The sequence below is a fragment of the Drosophila miranda genome (genome assembly GCF_003369915.1).
Source record: "Drosophila miranda strain MSH22 chromosome Y unlocalized genomic scaffold, D.miranda_PacBio2.1 Contig_Y2_pilon, whole genome shotgun sequence".
Lineage (NCBI taxonomy): Eukaryota > Metazoa > Arthropoda > Insecta > Diptera > Drosophilidae > Drosophila > Drosophila miranda.
The window spans coordinates 21,943,217-21,962,089 of NW_022881614.1; the positions used below are offsets into that span (position 1 = coordinate 21,943,217).

Genomic DNA, 18,873 nt, shown 5'->3' on the forward strand with positions numbered 1-18,873 from the left:
AACAGGACAGGGAGCCATGGTGCCGGCGCGCGGCAGCCATCCAAGGGTGAATCGACCAACAAACCCAGGGCCCGGGGACCGACGCCGAAGAGGAAGTAGAGCCCGATGGCCGCTTCGCAACCGCAGGTGTCCGCTCGGCGCCCAATCACGACGTCGCCGCCCTGCACCGCCGTTGGTTCGGGAGTTATGGGGCTGCCATCGACGACGACAACGCGACCACGGACACCGACGAGCACGAGACGATAATACGCGACGCTCAAAGCCTGGCGTCCACGCTGCAGGACGAAGGGAACCGACACCCACTGGCTCGCGGGAACGAATGGGACTCGCCCCTTTGGGCCGAGTGGAACCTGGCCGGTCAAGGTCGGGAAGCCACCCCTCTAGCAGTACACGACGAGGACGAATCCGTGGACGGTGCTGGACCACACTACTCCGACGTGTCCCACGCAAGCGATGCAGGGGAAGGAGTAGGAGTAGTAGGAGTCATGAGCCTGGGCTTCGCGCCCCAGGCGAACCAGCAGTGGGCACCAGCCAACCCATCGGTGTCAGATGACGTCCCGCCTCCCCTCGTAGCCGCCCACGCCGGACTACCCCCACAACGTCCCAATGAGGGAGTAGTTGACTTCGACTCCGAAGAGAGCCTCCCGCTGGAGTATGGCGAGATGGCCGACCTGCTGCAGATCCTCCGACTCCACCCTACTGTAGCCGCGGTGCAGGACGACCCGGAATGGGCAGAGGCTCCCCCCGAATGGCGGACCAACGCGCCAGGTCGGCGGTTGCCCCGGGACCTCATATCCAACATCACCGTATTCTTACGCGATCGAGCCTACCGACTGGGAGTCCGGCGACTGGAGGTCCATGACGGCACTTGCTTTCGCATCAAAATTACCCGCAGCCGGGCCGTCACCGTCACTCTTCGGCACCCCCGAAGTATGGAGGGGGTGTGAGGGAGCGTACGCTCCACCCACATTTTTCCGTCCATTAACTCGCCGGCATTTTCCCGTTGGAGGGACCCGGACCTACGTTATTTGAATTAAGATGTTGACTTTTCTTCGTTTTCTAGGTTTAAGCATTGACTTTTCAGCTTTAGGTTAAGGGGGAAAGGGGGAAGGCCACGAAGGCTACATGGTATTAATTTTATATATTATACGGCCCGAGGGGTCGCTACCCCACGTAGCTTATTATCCTCTTTAAAGGGGGGGAAAGTCACGATCACGGCGGACGCCACTGGCTTTTCAGAACAAAACCCAACAACAACGACGCAGCAGCAGCCAAAGAGAGAGAGAGGAATACACCAAGGACCGAAAACCAACGGCATCGACGCAGCAACGGCGAGGAATACACCGAGAAACAAAACCCAACAACAACAACGCAGCGGAAGCCAAAGAGAGAGAGGAATACACCAAGAGCCGAAACGGTAGCCAACAGCATCAATTCAGCGACGACCGAAGACGAGAAGCGCCGAAAAGATAAGCCGCCAGCGTCGACGCAGCAACGAAGCGCCGAAACAGTAAGCCGACATTCCTTCACCAGGGCTGTGTCAACCACATCGATTGTCTTGGCACCCGTATTGTCGTCCAGTATGTGCAAATAGACATTCAACACTTGCACTAGCACAATCGCGAGGAATGTCAGTGCAACGGATATCACATCGAACCAGTTGAACAACTCCATACTGAGGATTTGATGCACTGTTCTTTATGGGCTTTCACTTCGAAGGAATCGAATTCGATGCATTTCGATAAGAAAACGCCAAAAACACTAGTCCGATTCACCGACACCGTAGTCCGATTCCGATTCTATAGTCGCCGTTTCCAGTCCGTTCCGAATCGCACGAGAAAATCAAATGTGCCGAGCTGAGCGCTCGTCAAGCTGGCTGGCAAAAGCTTCGGCCGAAAGCTCACTCTCCCTCTTTGGCACCGACTGATCGTTCTCTTTCTTTGTGGTTCTCTTATGCACGCGAATTTGTTTGTAAACATCGAAACCCATTCGAAACTGTGAAAAGTGCTTCAGCGGCCAACAATGGATGGAAATAAATCAGGCTCTGCAACACTTTTGCTTTCATCATGGATTTATGACCGCCCCAATAATGCGATTTGATCCACTGCGATTCGATATTTGCATACCAATTAGGGAGCTTTGGTTAATGGCCCCGTAATAACTGTAATTCCTGCCCCCAGCCATACCGTACCATGTCATACCATATAATCATAAAATTTGATTTCCCCTTGAACTTTGTTGGCTGGTCTGCGATGTGATATGCAGAGAGTGAGAGAACGAACTGGTTGGGTTTTGGTGACATTCCAAGTGGGTCTATAAATCAAAGCTCGCGTAGTTTTCGGACCTATCTCAAAGGTTAGGAGCTTTTCCCTTCTATACTTCGCATTCCTCTCTGGCACTGACCATTTCCCATCATATCATCATCATCGTGATCACGTGAGAGTTTTGTGGCGATGATCTCACAAAGATCATTCGGAAACGACTATTATATTTCCGTCACTGATGTCGTTTTGCATTAGCGAATTATACAAATCAACTTGTTCACGTTATATTGTTTTTATTGTTTATTAGCCACAATTGATTTTTTAGACAAGACACACTCCTCTACTCTACCCATCCAATTAAAATCAAAAGAATTCCGTAATGAGGCAACAGCAAAAAAAAGCGAGGAATTTTATAAATAAACGGCGAACATTTCAGGGAGATTTTGATGAGCAGCAATCCCCATGCCCCATGATGAAGATCGCCCCGGGGCAAACAATACTAATAATTGTTTATAATTCTTATTTTATTTATATACGCCATTTGTTTATTTATATACATTTTCGTAGTGATGTCACAAGGCGGTGCAAGTGCCAGCCAGAAACAAGTTGTTGGCCGTGTGGCGTGTCGTATCATTAACAATCTTGTTTAGAGCGATGTGCCAGCTGGATGGTGGAGGGGTGGAGGGGTAGGGCCAACAGCTGTCCCACGTCTGACTCTCATGACAAAGCCAATGGCTTGCGACCGACCGACCTTCCATGATGGATTCGTTTGTTTTGACGACTCTGAGGCGTGTGATTCTGCTCTGAGAAAGTGGAAGGAAGCTGCTGATATTTTTGTAAAATATTGTGTAAATTATTTTCCCCCAATTAAGAGCAATGTACATGATCTAGAGATAGACAGATAATCAGTCGGAAGAGTGTCTTTGAAGTCGTTTCTAGTTAGCGATTAGCGACATCTACAATATCACAATTTTGTTCGTTCAGTTCCACTTTATTTATACAATTTTCTAAATTGACTACAATTGACTTAAACATAATTCATAGTCGATATTCACATAAAATAATCAAATCTTAATTATTTAGGCACCAGAGAACAACGACAACAAACTGACAGTCGCCTTGCGACATCAATATTATTACGAATTTAATTAAACTACTAAACTTAGAACAAAATATTTGGTGATTTAGCTTTCAACTTGAAATGTTTTTTGTTTTGGTTTTCCATTTGTGTTTTCCATTTGGCCTGCAACAAAAACGAACACGAATTTGAAAGAACATTCAATGAAAACTTGGCTGGGCTGATTTCCCAGTGGGCCCCTGCCCGCGGCAGCTCCGGACTGGAAGGTGCTCTCTACGAGCACCGATCTATAACTGCCGGTCTCCCATTACCCGATATCGATCCGATCGGTTTGCTAATTGCCATATCCCACAGCGGCTTTGGGGCATGGTCTACGAGTTGGCATACCAAGTGCTGCAATTGCTGGCCGTCTCCTCGTCCGGCTTGGGCATTATCCATATGTTGCCGATGCCGCTGTCGGTGCTGAAGCGATTGGAGTCGCGGTAGAGCGAGAAACTGGGCGGCTTCCGATGCAGGTGATCGTTCTCGCGGCCGTATAGCTCATGCAGCTTCTGACGTTCCTCGTTGGCGTAGTTGTTGATCATGTCCCGTATGAGGTCCAGCCAGTGCGAGATCTGGGCCGGATCCGCGGTGAATTCGCACTCCTGCTGCTTGTAATAGAGCGTGAACGACTTGGTCTTGGCCGAGATTCCAATGTGCTCGCAGGGATAGCGACCGTGGAAGAGCAGCTGCTTGCCCTTGATCTCCGTGTAGATGATGCACTTGTCGAATATGAAGACCTTGGCCCGGTAGCTGCGCTTCTGTTTGCAATCGAAGATCTGGAACTCGTTCACCTTGCGAAACTTGCCCTGGTAGAAGACATTGAACTGCAATCAAAGAGCGGCAATTAGATATGATTGGATGGGAGCAGCGGAACGGGAGAGCACGACCCTCACCTCGTGGCAGCCCACAATATCGTTAATGATCTCCGATTCGTTTGTGGTGGTCAGCAGGGTGCGCAGTCGCTTCTCCAGGCGACAGCAGGACTCAATGAGCGGCTTCATGACAATGTCGCGGTTCTTGAGGAAGGTCTAAAAGAGGGATTCAACGATATATCTAGTTCACGGAGTGACGCGACGAATTCCACTCACATTGATGAACTGCGTCAAGAGAAGGGGGTAGCGGGTCATACGCTGGATGGGCTGCACTAGGAAGCTATTGATGCCCAGCTTATCGTCGCGTTCCAGGAGTTCTGCAGAAGCAAAGAACGGGGGAATGCGGTAATTAGGTAAGACGAACTCACTCCGAAAGTAATGGTCAACTTACGGTGAAATAGTTTTTGTAGAGATCACAGAGTTTCAATGAATTCTGCATGTTCATGGTTCACCATGATCACGTACCCGTAGAAGCAGTTTTGCTAAACAAAATACAGGAAAACGTTAGAGAGTTCGGTGATTGAGAGATCTGTGGCCAAAACCTACATCCAGTAGCTGCAGGAATTCGTCGAACAACCGCTTCAGATCACGTTTGTTGCGCTGCAGCATCGGCAAGAACTCATCGCGATGGAACTCCGCAATCTTTTCGATATTGCCGATGAGATCGTATTTCTTGCCACGGAGACCCTGCGGCAGATCTTTGCGCTGAAAGATGTTGCCATAGTTCTCGATGCCCGTGTACAGATTGTTCACATAAGCCTCCTCCGTCTTGACCAGCTCCTCTAGAATGGGATGCACGCACTTGTCGCTCTTATCCCGCAGCTCGATTTCCACTTCCTCCTCCTTGAAAGGCATGAATGAAAGCTATATAAAGAACAGATAGTAGGAGAGGCTCGCGATCAATACTCACTCGTCCTTGGGCTGATAGAGCGAGTGAAATTTGCCAACGAGATGCTGATTTGTTGTCCCAATGATTTCAGTCTTTCGTCTCGGCGTGGAGCGATAGTTACTGTGGAGAATTGTGTGTCTTGAGTGCTCGTTATCTGCCATGTACATATGTTTATCAGTCAAAAACAACAACAGCAGAGTGTGGAAGCTACGCAGATAAGCCCCCCAAAGCTTATATGTGAGTCACCGGCAGAGATACCACTGATAAGCGCCCCGTTGCCTCCCACCCTTATGCAACTGAAGAAGCGAATGATAGTACGCGAACATATTTACATGAGGCATGACTCAGACTGGGATCTAGTCGGACTTATAAATCTGCCGCAGGATCGTCTTTTTAGAGTCAAAGATTTCCAGAGCGCTTTCGAATGCCTGCCAAATGGCCGTAACGCAGTAAAGCATGAAGTCCAGCTGCATGATGAGGAACCAGGAGAGCATGATGAGCATGAACATGGCCAGGGCAGTCACTATGAAGCCCGTCAGCTAGAACACATGAAAAACTTTCGAAAGCTGGCAAATAGTCTCAAGGCGACTGTTTCGATGGTAAGTACTGACCCCCTCCGCACAGCTCTCCATCACCGGCATCGAGATTGAGGACGCCCTTTGCCATTGATAAAACGAATCACTTGTCATTCTCTTCGGTGTGGGTTCCATATCCTCTGTGGACGTAGAATCGGCCATAGTCACATTGCTCTTCTGAGAAGTTCTCACAAGCGAATTTCTCCGACTGTTTGGCAGCTCCTTCTCGCTCCTTCTCCGCTCGTACACATCTTCCTTCACAAGCACCTCATTCGCGTTCTCGTCCTCGTCGTCCTCGTTCTCCTCGTCATCCTCGTCGGCGTTGGGATAGGTCCTTTTCGCCAAGGGTACTGACTCATCCGCCTTCCCCTTCAGCTCCTCTTCTTTCTTTTTGTGCTTTCTTCTCGATGGGAATGGATCGTCCCTGGTCCCCGTTGCCATGGACACGTTCCTCCTCAACGGCTGTTGATCCTGCTCTACTTTCTGCACCTCCTCTACCATTATCGAAGTCTCTTTTCCGTCCTCCGTCACATGCTGCCCCTCGGTGGGGTCGGGTTCGCTTCGTGCCGGCTCCTGTGGCGCCTCCTCTTTCTCTGGACCATTCATGTTCTAGCTGCAGCTGCTTTGGGCCAACCGATTCCCAAAGATACATTTTACAAATTTTGACACATTTCCCAAAAGTAAATACCCTCTGGAATGACTTCTCGGCCACAGCAAGCTGCTAGGCCAGTTGGCAGCACCCCTTTTGCGGGCATTTCCAGCGAGCGGCAAACCGGTTAGCGAAAAGTGCTCAAAAACGTAATTAACACTTTGCCAATTAAGCCTCGTCGGCGATGCACGAATGCATTGAATGCCTGCGGTTATGTGGCTTAACTCGCATAATTGGATTCTGACACCAAAAAGGAAGCTCAACGACCGCGAAATCTACTTAATCAACACTGTGGAAGGCTGCCCTGCCCAGATGGCCCTCAGTGTCGGGCAGGGCCAAGGAAACATAGAAAACTCTCTCTGGTGCAACTATCTCTGCCCCCCGCAGTTCTGTTTATCACTTACCTTGGAAAGTCCTGATCATTGCGCATTTGCAGCGGCAATGTGTGGCTCGCCGCTGGTTGATCGACGCTGATCGAACGCTGCACCTGCTGGTTACTCGACTCATCTTCGGGATCTACGACATGGCTGGGCAAGACCTCGGAGGCGCTCTCGGCGAGTACGTACTCCCTGGTTGCATGTGGATCCGTTTCAAAGTCCGATATCTGGTCCACTTCGTCCTCGGAGCGCACCTCGCTAATGCTGCTATTCGTGGTGCCGGGAGTGCTGGGTATGGAGCTGCTCCGACTGCCGGCCAGACCAGGAAGGCGGATGCGTCGTGGTGGTGTGGCCGGGGGCGTCCCATGCTCCCCCGCATGGTCCTCGAATGACGGCGGTGATTCTCGAGCAACTTCAGGCTATGTCTCTCCTGGCTAAGGTATCCAATGGTCGTCTTCAGCGTCTCGAAGCGCTGCACCTTTTGGCGGACATCGAGCCACGCGGGATCTGGCGTTGTGGGTGTCATGGGTATCTGCGGCGCGCTCTCGCCCTCCACCTCTACCTTGGGCTCGCGCATTTTGAGCAGAGAGCGACGCTGGAACGCACTCTCCGTATCGGAGTTGACCAAGTAGGAGAGCTGGAATGAGCTGGAGCTGCTGCTCACGGCACTGTCGCGTTGTCTGGCACCGTCGGCGTCCATGTTGGTACTGGGGTGGCGCTCCTGCTCCGCCGCCTGCTGCCTGATGCGGCGACGAGAGTTGCACTTGTTATACCCGATACTCAAAATGAGTATTGGGGTATATTAGATTTGTGGTAAAAGTGGATGTGTGTAACGTCCAGAAGGAATCGTTTCCGACCCCATAAAGTATATATATTCTTGATCAGCATCAATAGCCGAGTCGATTGAGCCATGTCTGTCTGTCCGTCTGTCCGTCTGTCCGTCCGTCCGTCTGTCCGTCTGTCCGTCCCCTTCAGCGCCTAGTGCTCAAAGACTATAAGAGCTAGAGCAATAGTGTTGGGTAAACATTGCTCATTTTGGTGAACATGTTCACTTGTTCTTTTTTAGTAAGTGAGTCAACTCACTCATATTGCTCACTTGCTCACTTGCTCTCTTAGATTGCTCAGTTACTCACTTGTTCACTTGCTCAGTTGTTCACTTGCTCAGTTGCTCAATTGATCACTTGCTCAGTTGCTGACTTGCTCAGTTGTTCACTATTCATGCACAGAACCCTAAGCACCACAGACTTTCACACAAATAAAATACGTTACATTTCAATATTAATCAAACATTTATAACTAAAAACGAGGGGGAACGTTGTGAGTTGCTGCGGACACCGCAACTCTACAGTTATACCCGATACTAAGTCAGTATGGCTCTCCTCCGGCAGACGCCGCTAATATTAAACGACACGACAAGGAGTGCGTGCGAGAGAGACAGAAAATCAGTCTGAGCGTGACGTCGGGTGCTGCGTAGCCAGTGCAAATTGATTTGTTCCTTTTGGCTATAAAAATGATCTGATCTGATCCAGATTCAGCAATCTGATATATATGATCGGCATAGCGTCATATCTCCGACGACATATCTCCGCCCAGTACATTTTGCCGGCGGAATTATGTCGCTTTTTTTCTGGCGGACTTATGTCGTTTGAAAGCGTCATATCTCCGCTCGGAGATATGACGTTTTGAAACGACATATCTCCGCCGTGTCACAAACCACATATCTCCGCGCGGAGATATGACGTTTTGAAACGACATATCTCCGCCGTTCCACAAACGACATATCTCCGCGCGGAGCTATGACGCTTAGAAGCGACATATCTCCGCGCAGCGATTTTGAGCAAATTATGCCGATACACCATCAAAAAATACAAAAAAAAACAAAAAAACAAAACAAAAGGAACGAGGGGGAACGTTGTGAGTTGCTGCGGACACCGCAACTCTACGGTTATACCCGATACTAAGTCAGTATGGCTCTCCTCCGGCAGACGCCGCTAATATTAAACGATTTGGGGCGTGGGGCGAAATTTTGAGATATACGTTTTATAGTGAGATCTAACAGGAGTGCGGATACCAAATTTGGTTACTATAGCCTTAATAGTCTCTGAGATTTGTGAATATCCCCAGATTTTCATCCTTTGCGGGGGCGGAAGGGGGTGTGGCGAAATTTTGAAACAAACTCGTCTCGGTCCGATATATTAGGAGTGTGAATACCAAATTTGGTTGCTCTAGCTTTTGTAGTCTCTGAGATCTAGGCGCTAATGTTTTACTCTAAGCAAAGCCGCCTATGCTACGTGTGTGTTAGAGAGAGACAGGGCGAGAAAAAATGAAATTGTTTTCTTGATGCTGGCTATAATAATAATACGATCCAATTCAGATTCCGCAGTCTTGAAGATATGGTCATTCTCTACAACTCTACGTTTTTGGTTTTCTCATATCTTTAAAATTGTGGATGCCACAGATTTTCGTCCTTTGTGGGGGCGAAAGTGGGCGGGGTGAAGTTTTGAAATATTTTTGTAGCAGTGACATATCACAGAAGTCTGGACCCAAAACATCGTTGCTCTAGCTCTTATAGTCTTTGAGCACTAGGCGCTGAAGGGGACGGACAGACGGACAGACGGACGGACGGACAGACAGACAGGACTCAATCGACTCGGCTATTGATGCTGATCAAGAATATATATACTTTATGGGGTCGGAAACGATTCCTTCTGGACGTTACACACATCTAATATACCCCAATACTCATTTTGAGTATCGGGTATAACGAGGGGGAACGTTGTGAGTTGCTGCGGACACCGCAACTCTACGGTTATACCCGATACTAAGTCAGTATGGCTCTCCTCTGGCAGACGCCGCTAATATTAAACGACACGACAAAGAGTGCGTGCGAGAGAGACAGAAAATCAGTCTGAGCGTGACGTCGGACGCTGCGCGGCCACTCCAAATTGATTTCTTGCTTTTGGCTACAAAAATGATCCGATCTGATCCAGATTCAGCAATCTGATAGATATGGTCGTTATCTATGATTCTGCGTTTTTAGTTTTCTCGAATGTGCAATATTGTGGATGCAACAGATTTTCGTCCTTTGTGGGGGCGGAAGGGTGTGGGGCGAAATTTTGATATATACGTTTTATAGTGAGATCTAACAGGAGTGCGGTTACTAAATTTGGTTACTCTAGCCTTAATAGTCTCTGAGATTTTTGAATATCCCCAGATTTTCGTCCTTTGCGGGGGCGGAAGGGGGTGTGGCGAAATTTTGAAACAAACTCGTCTCGGTCCGATATATTAGGAGTGTGGATACCAAATTTGGTTGCTCTAGCTTTTGTAGTCTCTGAGATCTAGGCGCTAATGTTTTCCTCTAAGCAAAGCCGCCTATGCTACGTGTGTGTTAGAGAGAGACAGGGCGAGAAAAAATGAAATTGTTTTCTTGATGCTGGCTATAATAATTATACGATCTGGTTCAGATTTTGCACTCTAGAAGATATAGTCATCTTCTACAATTCAACGTTTTTGGTTTTCTCATATCTTTAAAATTGTGGATGCCACAGATTTTCGTCCTTTGTGGGGGCGAAAGTGGGCGGGGTGAAGTTTTGAAATATTTTTGTAGCAGTGACATATCACAGAAGTCTGGATCCAAAACATCGTTGCTCTAGCTCTTATAGTCTTTGAGCACTAGGCGCTGAAGGGGACGGACAGACGGACAGACGGACGGACGGACAGACAGACAGGACTCAATCGACTCGGCTATTGATGCAGATCAAGAATATATATACTTTATGGGGTCGGAAACGATTCCTTCTGGACGTTACACACATCTAATATACCCCAATACTCATTTTGAGTATCGGGTATAACGAGGGGGAACGTTGTGAGTTGCTGCGGACACCGCAACTCTACGGTTATACCCGATACTAAGTCAGTACGGCTCTCCTCCGGCAGACGCCGCTAATATTAAACGACACGACAAAGAGTGCGTGCGAGAGAGACAGAAAATCAGTCTGAGCGTGACGTCGGGCGCTGCGTAGCCACTGCAAATTGATTTGTTCCTATTGGCTATAAAAATGATCTGATCTGATCCAGATTCAGCAATCTGATAGATATGGGCGTTATCTATGATTCTGCGTTTTTAGTTTTCTCGAATGTGCAATATTGTGGATGCAACAGATTTTCGTCTTTTGTGGGGGCGGAAGGGGGTGGGGCGAAATTCTGAGATATACGTTTTATAGTGAGATCTAACAGGAGTGCGGATACTAATTTTGGTTACTCTAGCGTTAATAGTCTTTGAGATTTGTGAATATCCCCAGATTTTCGACCTTTGCGGGGGCGGAAGGGGGTGTGGCGAAATTTTGAAACAAACTCGTCCCGGTCCGATATATAAGGAGTGTGGATACCCAATTTGGTTGCTCTAGCTTTTGTAGTCTCTGAGATCTAGGCGCTAATGTTTTACTCTAAGCAAAGCCGCCTATGCTACGTGTGTGTTAGAGAGAGACAGGGCGAGAAAAAATGAAATTGTTTTCTTGATGCTGGCTATAATAATAATACGATCCAATTCAGATTCCGCAGTCTTAAAGATATGGTCATTCTCTACAATTCTACGTTTTTGGTTTTCTCATATCTTTAAAATTGTGGATGCCACAGATTTTCGTCCTTTGTGGGGGCGCAGTGTGTCCTTTGTAGCAGTGACATATTACAGAAGTCTGGATCCAAAACATCGTTGCTCTCGCTCTTATAGTCTTTGAGCACTAGGCGCTGAAGGGGACGGACAGACGGACAGACGGACGGACGGACAGACGGACAGACAGACATGGCTCAATCGACTCGGCTATTGATGCTGATCAAGAATATATATACTTTATGGGGTCGGAAACGATTCCTTTTGGACGTTACACACATCCACTTTTACCACAAATCTAATATACCCCAATACTCATTTTGAGTATCGGGTATAAAAACGAGGGGGAACGTTGTGAGTTGCTGCGGACACCGCAACTCTACGGTTATACCCGATACTAAGTCAGTATGGCTCTCCTCTGGCAGACGCAGCTAATATTAAACGACACGACAAAGAGTGCGTGCGAGAGAGACAGAAAATCAGTCTGAGCGTGACATCGGACGCTGCGCGCCCACTGCAAATTGATTTCTTGCTTTTGGCTACAAAAATGATCCGATCTGATCCAGATTCAGCAATCTGATAGATATGTTTGTTATCTATGATTCTGCGTTTTTAGTTTTCTCGAATGTGCAATATTGTGGATGCAACAGATTTTCGTCCTTTGTGGGGGCGGAAGGGGGTGGGGCGAAATTTTGATATATACGTTTTATAGTGAGATCTAACAGGAGTGCGGTTACTAAATTTGGTTACTTTAGCGTTAATAGTCTTTGAGATTTGTGAATATCCCCAGATTTTCGTCCTTTGCGGGGGCGGAAGGGGGTGTGGCGAAATTTTGAAACAAACTCGTCTCGGTCCGATATATTAGGAGTGTGGATACCAAATTTGGTTGCTCTAGCTTTTGTAGTCTCTGAGATCTAGGCGCTAATGTTTTACTCTAAGCAAAGCCGCCTATGCTACGTGTCTGTTGGAGAGAGACAGGTCGAGAAAAAATGAAATTGTTTTCTTGATGCTGCCTATAATCATTATACGATCTGATGGAGATTTTACACTCTAGAACATATAGTCATTCTCTACAATTCTACGTTTTTGGTTTAAAATTGTGGATGCCACAGATTTTCGTCATTTGTGGGGGCGGAAGTGGGCGGGGCGAAGTTTTGAAATATTTTTGTAGCAGTGACATATCAGAGAAGTCTGGATCCAACACATCGTTGCTCTAGCTCTTATAGTCTTTGAGCACTAGGCGCTGAAGGGGACGGACAGACGGACAGACGGACAGACGGACGGACGGACGGACGGACAGACAGACAGGACTCAATCGACTTGGCTATTGATGCTGATCAAGAATATATATACTTTATGGGGTCGGAAACGATTCCTTCTGGACGTTACACACATCCACTTTTACCACAAATCTAATATACCCCAATACTCATTTTGAGTATCGGGTATAACGAGGGGGAACGTTGTGAGTTGCTACGGACACCGCAACTCTACGGTTATACCCGATACTAAGTCAGTACGGCTCTCCTCCGGCAGACGCCGCTAATATTAAACGACACGACAAAGAGTGCGTGCGAGAGAGACAGAAAATCAGTCTGAGCGTGACGTCGGGCGCTGCGTAGCCACTGCAAATTGATTTGTTCCCATTGGCTATAAAAATGATCTGATCTGATCCAGATTCAGCAATCTGATAGATATGGTCGTTATCTATGATTCTGCGTTTTTAGTTTTCTCGAATGTGCAATATTGTGGATGCAACAGATTTTCGTCTTTTGTGGGGGCGGAAGGGGGTGGGGCGAAATTTTGAGATATACTTTTTATAGTGAGATCTAACAGGAGTGCGGATACTAATTTTGGTTACTCTAGCGTTAATAGTCTTTGAGATTTGTGAATATCCCCAGATTTTCGTCCTTTGCGGGGGCGGAAGGGGATGTGGCGAAATTTTGAAACAAACTCGTCCCGGTCCGATATATAAGGAGTGTGGATAACCAATTTGGTTGCTCTAGCTTTTGTAGTCTCTGAGATCTAGGCGCTAATGTTTTACTCTAAGCAAAGCCGCCTATGCTACGTGTGTGTTAGAGAGAGACAGGGCGAGAAAAAATGAAATTGTTTTCTTGATGCTGGCTATAATAATAATACGATCCAATTCAGATTCCGCAGTCTTAAAGATATGGTCATTCTCTACAATTCTACGTTTTTGGTTTTCTCATATCTTTAAAATTGTGGATGCCACAGATTTTCGTCCTTTGTGGGGGCGCAGTGTGTCCTTTGTAGCAGTGACATATTACAGAAGTCTGGATCCAAAACATCGTTGCTCTCGCTCTTATAGTCTTTGAGCACTAGGCGCTGAAGGGGACGAACAGACGGACAGACGGACGGACGGACAGACGGACAGACAGACAGGGCTCAATCGACTCGGCTATTGATGCTGATCAAGAATATATATACTTTATGGGGTCGGAAACGATTCCTTTTGGACGTTACACACATCCACTTTTACCACAAATCTAATATACCCCAATACTCATTTTGAGTATCGGGTATAAAAACGAGGGGGAACGTTGTGAGTTGCTGCGGACACCGCAACTCTACGGTTATACCCGATACTAAGTCAGTATGGCTCTCCTCTGGCAGACGCAGCTAATATTAAACGACACGACAAAGAGTGCGTGCGAGAGAGACAGAAAATCAGTCTGAGCGTGACATCGGACGCTGCGCGCCCACTGCAAATTGATTTCTTGCTTTTGGCTACAAAAATGATCCGATCTGATCCAGATTCAGCAATCTGATAGATATGTTTGTTATCTATGATTCTGCGTTTTTAGTTTTCTCGAATGTGCAATATTGTGGATGCAACAGATTTTCGTCCTTTGTGGGGGCGGAAGGGGGTGGGGCGAAATTTTGATATATACGTTTTATAGTGAGATCTAACAGGAGTGCGGTTACTAAATTTGGTTACTCTAGCGTTAATAGTCTTTGAGATTTGTGAATATCCCCAGATTTTCGTCCTTTGCGGGGGCGGAAGGGGGTGTGGCGAAATTTTGAAACAAACTCGTCTCGGTCCGATATATTAGGAGTGTGGATACCAAATTTGGTTGCTCTAGCTTTTGTAGTCTCTGAGATCTAGGCGCTATGCTACGTGTCTGTTAGAGAGAGACAGGTCGAGAAAAAATGAAATTGTTTTCTTGATGCTGCCTATAATCATTATACGATCTGATGGAGATTTTACACTCTAGAACATATAGTCATTCTCTACAATTCTACGTTTTTGGTTTAAAATTGTGGATGCCACAGATTTTCGTCATTTGTGGGGGCGGAAGTGGGCGGGGCGAAGTTTTGAAATATTTTTGTAGCAGTGACATATCAGAGAAGTCTGGATCCAACACATCGTTGCTCTAGCTCTTATAGTCTTTGAGCACTAGGCGCTGAAGGGGACGGACAGACGGACAGACGGACGGACGGACGGACGGACAGACAGACAGGACTCAATCGACTTGGCTATTGATGCTGATCAAGAATATATATACTTTATGGGGTCGGAAACGATTCCTTCTGGACGTTACACACATCCACTTTTACCGCAAATCTAATATACCCCAATACTCATTTTGAGTATCGGGTATAACGAGGGGGAACGTTGTGAGTTGCTACGGACACCGCAACTCTACGGTTATACCCGATACTAAGTCAGTACGGCTCTCCTCCGGCAGACGCCGCTAATATTAAACGACACGACAAAGAGTGCGTGCGAGAGAGACAGAAAATCAGTCTGAGCGTGACGTCGGGCGCGGTAGCCACTGCAAATTGATTTGTTCCCATTGGCTATAAAAATGATCTGATCTGATCCAGATTCAGCAATCTGATAGATATGGTCGTTATCTATGATTCTGCGTTTTTAGTTTTCTCGAATGTGCAATATTGTGGATGCAACAGATTTTCGTCCTTTGTGGGGGCGGAAGGGGGTAGGGCGAAATTTTGAGATACACGTTTTATAGTAAGATCTAACAGGAGTGCGGATACCAAATTTGGTTACTCTAGCCTTAATAGTCTCTGAGATTTTTGAATATCCCCAGATTTTCGTCCTTTGCGGGGGCGAAAGGGGGTGTGGCGAAATTTTGAAACAAACTCGTCTCGGTCCGATATATTAGGAGTGTGGATACCAAATTTGGTTGCTCTAGCTTTTGTAGTCTCTGAGATCTAGGCGCTAATGTTTTACTCTAAGCAAAGCCGCCTATGCTACGTGTGTGTTAGAGAGAGACAGGGCGAGAAAAAATGAAATTGTTTTCTTGATGCTGGCTATAATAATAATACGATCCAATTCAGATTCCGCAGTCTTAAAGATATGGTCATTCTCTACAATTCTACGTTTTTGGTTTTCTCATATCTTTAAAATTGTGGATGCCACAGATTTTCGTCCTTTGTGGGGGCGGAAGTGGGCGGGGTGAAGTTTTGAAATATTTTTGTAGCAGTGACATATCACAGAAGTCTGGATCCAAAACATCGTTGCTCTCGCTCTTATAGTCTTTGAGCACTAGGCGCTGAAGGGGACGGACAGACGGACAGACGGACGGACGGACAGACGGACAGACAGACATGGCTCAATCGACTCGGCTATTGATGCTGATGAAGAATATATATACTTTATGGGGTCGGAAACGATTACTTCTGGACGTTACACACATCCACTTTTACCACAAATCTAATATACCCCAATACTCATTTTGAGTATCGGGTATAAAAACTGTACAAACGAGGTGGAACGTTGTGAGTTGCTGCGGACACCGCAACTCTACAGTTATACCCGATACTAAGTCAGTATGGCTCTCCTCCGGCAGACGCAGCTAATATTAAACGACACGACAAAGAGTGCGTGCGAGAGAGACAGAAAATCAGTCTGAGCGTGACGTCGGGCGCTGCGTAGCCACTGCCAATTGATTTCTTGCTTTTGGCTACAAAAATGATCCGATCTGATCCGGAATCAACAATCTGATAGATATGGTCGTTATTATACCCGATACTCAAAATGAGTATTGGGGTATATTAGATTTGGGGTAAAAGTGGATGTGTGTAACGTCCAGAAGGAATCGTTTCCGACCCCATAAAGTATATATATTCTTGATCAGCATCAATAGCCGAGTCGATTGAGCCATGTCTGTCTGTCCGTCTGTCCGTCCGTCCGTCTGTCCGTCCCCTTCAGCGCCTAGTGCTCAAAGACTATAAGAGCTAGAGCAACGATGTTTTGGACCCAGACTTCTGTGATATGTCACTGCTACAAAAATATTTCAAAACTCGCCCCGCCCACTTCCGCCCCCACAAAGGACGAAAATCTGTGGCATCCACAATTTTAAAGATATGAGAAAACCAAAAACGTAGAATTGTAGAGAATGACCATATCTTTAAGACTGCGGAATCTGAATTGGATCGTATGATTATTATAGCCAGCATCAAGAAAACAATTTCGTTTTTCTCGCCCTTTCTCTCTCTAACACACACGTAGCATAGCCGGCTTTGCTTAGAGTAAAACATTAGCGCCTAGATCTCAGAGACTACAAAAGCTAGAGCAACCAAATTTGGTATCCACACTCCTTATATATCGGACCGAGACGAGTTTGTTTCAAAATTTCGCCACACCCCCTTCCGCCCCCGCAAAGGACGAAAATCTGGGGATATTCAAAAATCTCAAAGACTATTAACGCTAGAGTAACCAAAATTAGTATCCGCACTCCTGTTAGATCTCACTATAAAACGTATATCTCAAAATTTCGCCCCACCCCCTTCCGCCCCCACAAAGGACGAAAATCTGTTGCATCCACAATATTGCACATTCGAGAAAACTAAAAACGCAGAATCATAGATAATGACCATATCTATCAGATTGCTGAATCTGGATCAGATCAGATCATTTTTATAGCCAATAGGAACAAATCAATTTGCAGTGGCTACGCAGCGCCCGACGTCACGCTCAGACTGATTTTCTGTCTCTCTCGCACGCACTCTTTGTCGTGTCGTTTAATATTAGCGGCGGCTGCAGGAGGAGCCATACTGACTTAGTATCGGGTATAACTGTAGAGTTGCGGTGTCCGCAGCAACTCACAACGGCTATTGATGCTGATCAAGAATATATATACTTTATGGGGTCGGAAACGATTCCTTCTGGACGTTACACACATCCATTTTCACCACAAGTCTAATATACCCCAATACTCATTTTGAGTATCGGATATAAAAAGTGAACCGATTATTAATGGGAAATAACTCTTTAACCGACTTTGACCTAGTCCTATCAAACTACGTATCCAGTTCTATAAAGTAGACCCCTTTAGAGTGAGTCAGTGAAGATAAGAATAGTCACGGCCATTGGGCAACAGGTGGAAGTTGTATTACCTGAGGGGAACACACTCTCTGCCACCACTCTGGCACCTGGAAGTGGTTCAATTAAGCGAGAGATCGCCATGGTATAACCTCTAGATAACTATTTACCCTCCGATTAGATTGTTGGCAAGGAGCGATATGACTCTGATGAGCCGACTGTCACTATCTGTTATCTGTTTATCAAAATGGGTCATAATTTATGATACTCAAAATGAGTATTGGGGTATATTAGATTTGTGGTAAAAGTGGATGTGTGTAACGTCCAGAAGGAATCGGTTCCGACCCCATAAAGTATATATATTCTTGATCAGCATCAATAGCCGAGTCGATTGAGCCCTGTCTGTCTGTCTGTCCGGCTGTCCGTCCGTCCGTCCGTCCGTCTGTCCGTCCCCTTCAGCGCCTAGTGCTCAAAGACTATAAGAGCTAGAGCAACGATGTTTTGGATCCAGACTTCTGTGATATGTCACTGCTACAAAAATATTTCAAAACTTCGCCCCGCCCACTTCCGCCCCCACAAAAGACGAAAATCTGTGGAATCAACATTTTTAAAGATACGATAAAACCAAAAACGCAGAATCGTAGAGGATGACTATATGTTCTAGAGTGTAAAATCTCAACCAGATCGTATAATTATTATAGCCAGAATCAAGAAAACAATTTCATTCTTTCTCGCTCTGTCTCTCTCTAACACACAGGTTTCATGGTCGGTTTTGCCAATTGCAAAATATGAGTTCAAGGATCTCAGAACCTATAAGAGCCAGAGCAACCAAATTTGGTATCCATACTCCTGTGATATCGGACCTTGACCGTTTCGTGTCCAAATTTCGCCACACCCCCTTCCGCCCCCGCAAAGGACGAAAATCTGGGGAATCCACAAATCTCAGAGACTATTAAGGCTAGAGTAACCAAATTTGGTATCCGCACTTCTGTTAGATCTCACTATAAAACGTTTATCTCAGAATTTCGCCCCACCCCCTTCAGCCCTCACAAAGGACGAAAATCTGTTGCATTCACAATATTGCAGATTCGAGAAAACTAAAAACGCAGAATCATAGATAACGACCATATCTATCAGATTGCTGAATGTGTATCAGATCAGATAATTTTATTATTTAGATTGCGATTGCAGCCCAGACTCTGTGC

The 18,873-nt window shown here is 46.5% G+C and overlaps 1 protein-coding gene and 1 pseudogene across 1 annotated transcript; both read right to left on the minus strand.

Annotated features, from left to right (window-relative positions):
* Positions 1-3,243: 3,243 nt before the first annotated feature.
* Positions 3,244-7,530, minus strand: LOC117193878 (annotated as a pseudogene).
* Positions 5,666-6,424, minus strand: LOC108160691 (nucleolin-like). The gene is made up of 2 exons (XM_017294843.2): positions 5,757-6,424; positions 5,666-5,701 (listed from the first exon to the last, which is right to left on the minus strand). The coding sequence occupies exons 1-2, from the start codon at positions 6,324-6,326 to the stop codon at positions 5,681-5,683; spliced, it is 591 nt and encodes a 196-aa protein (XP_017150332.2). The 5' UTR covers positions 6,327-6,424; the 3' UTR covers positions 5,666-5,680.
* Positions 7,531-18,873: the final 11,343 nt, after the last annotated feature.

Excerpts from the sequence above, each read along its gene's own strand:
- LOC108160691 (XM_017294843.2), bottom strand. The coding sequence starts at position 6,326 with ATGAATGGTCCAGAGAAAGAGGAGGCGCCACAGGAGCCGGCACGAAGC. Across the intron at positions 5,702-5,756 it reads TGGAGAGCTGTGCGGAGGGG|TTTTTCATGTGTTCTAGCTG; the intron begins GTCAGTACTTAC and ends AGCTTTCGAAAG.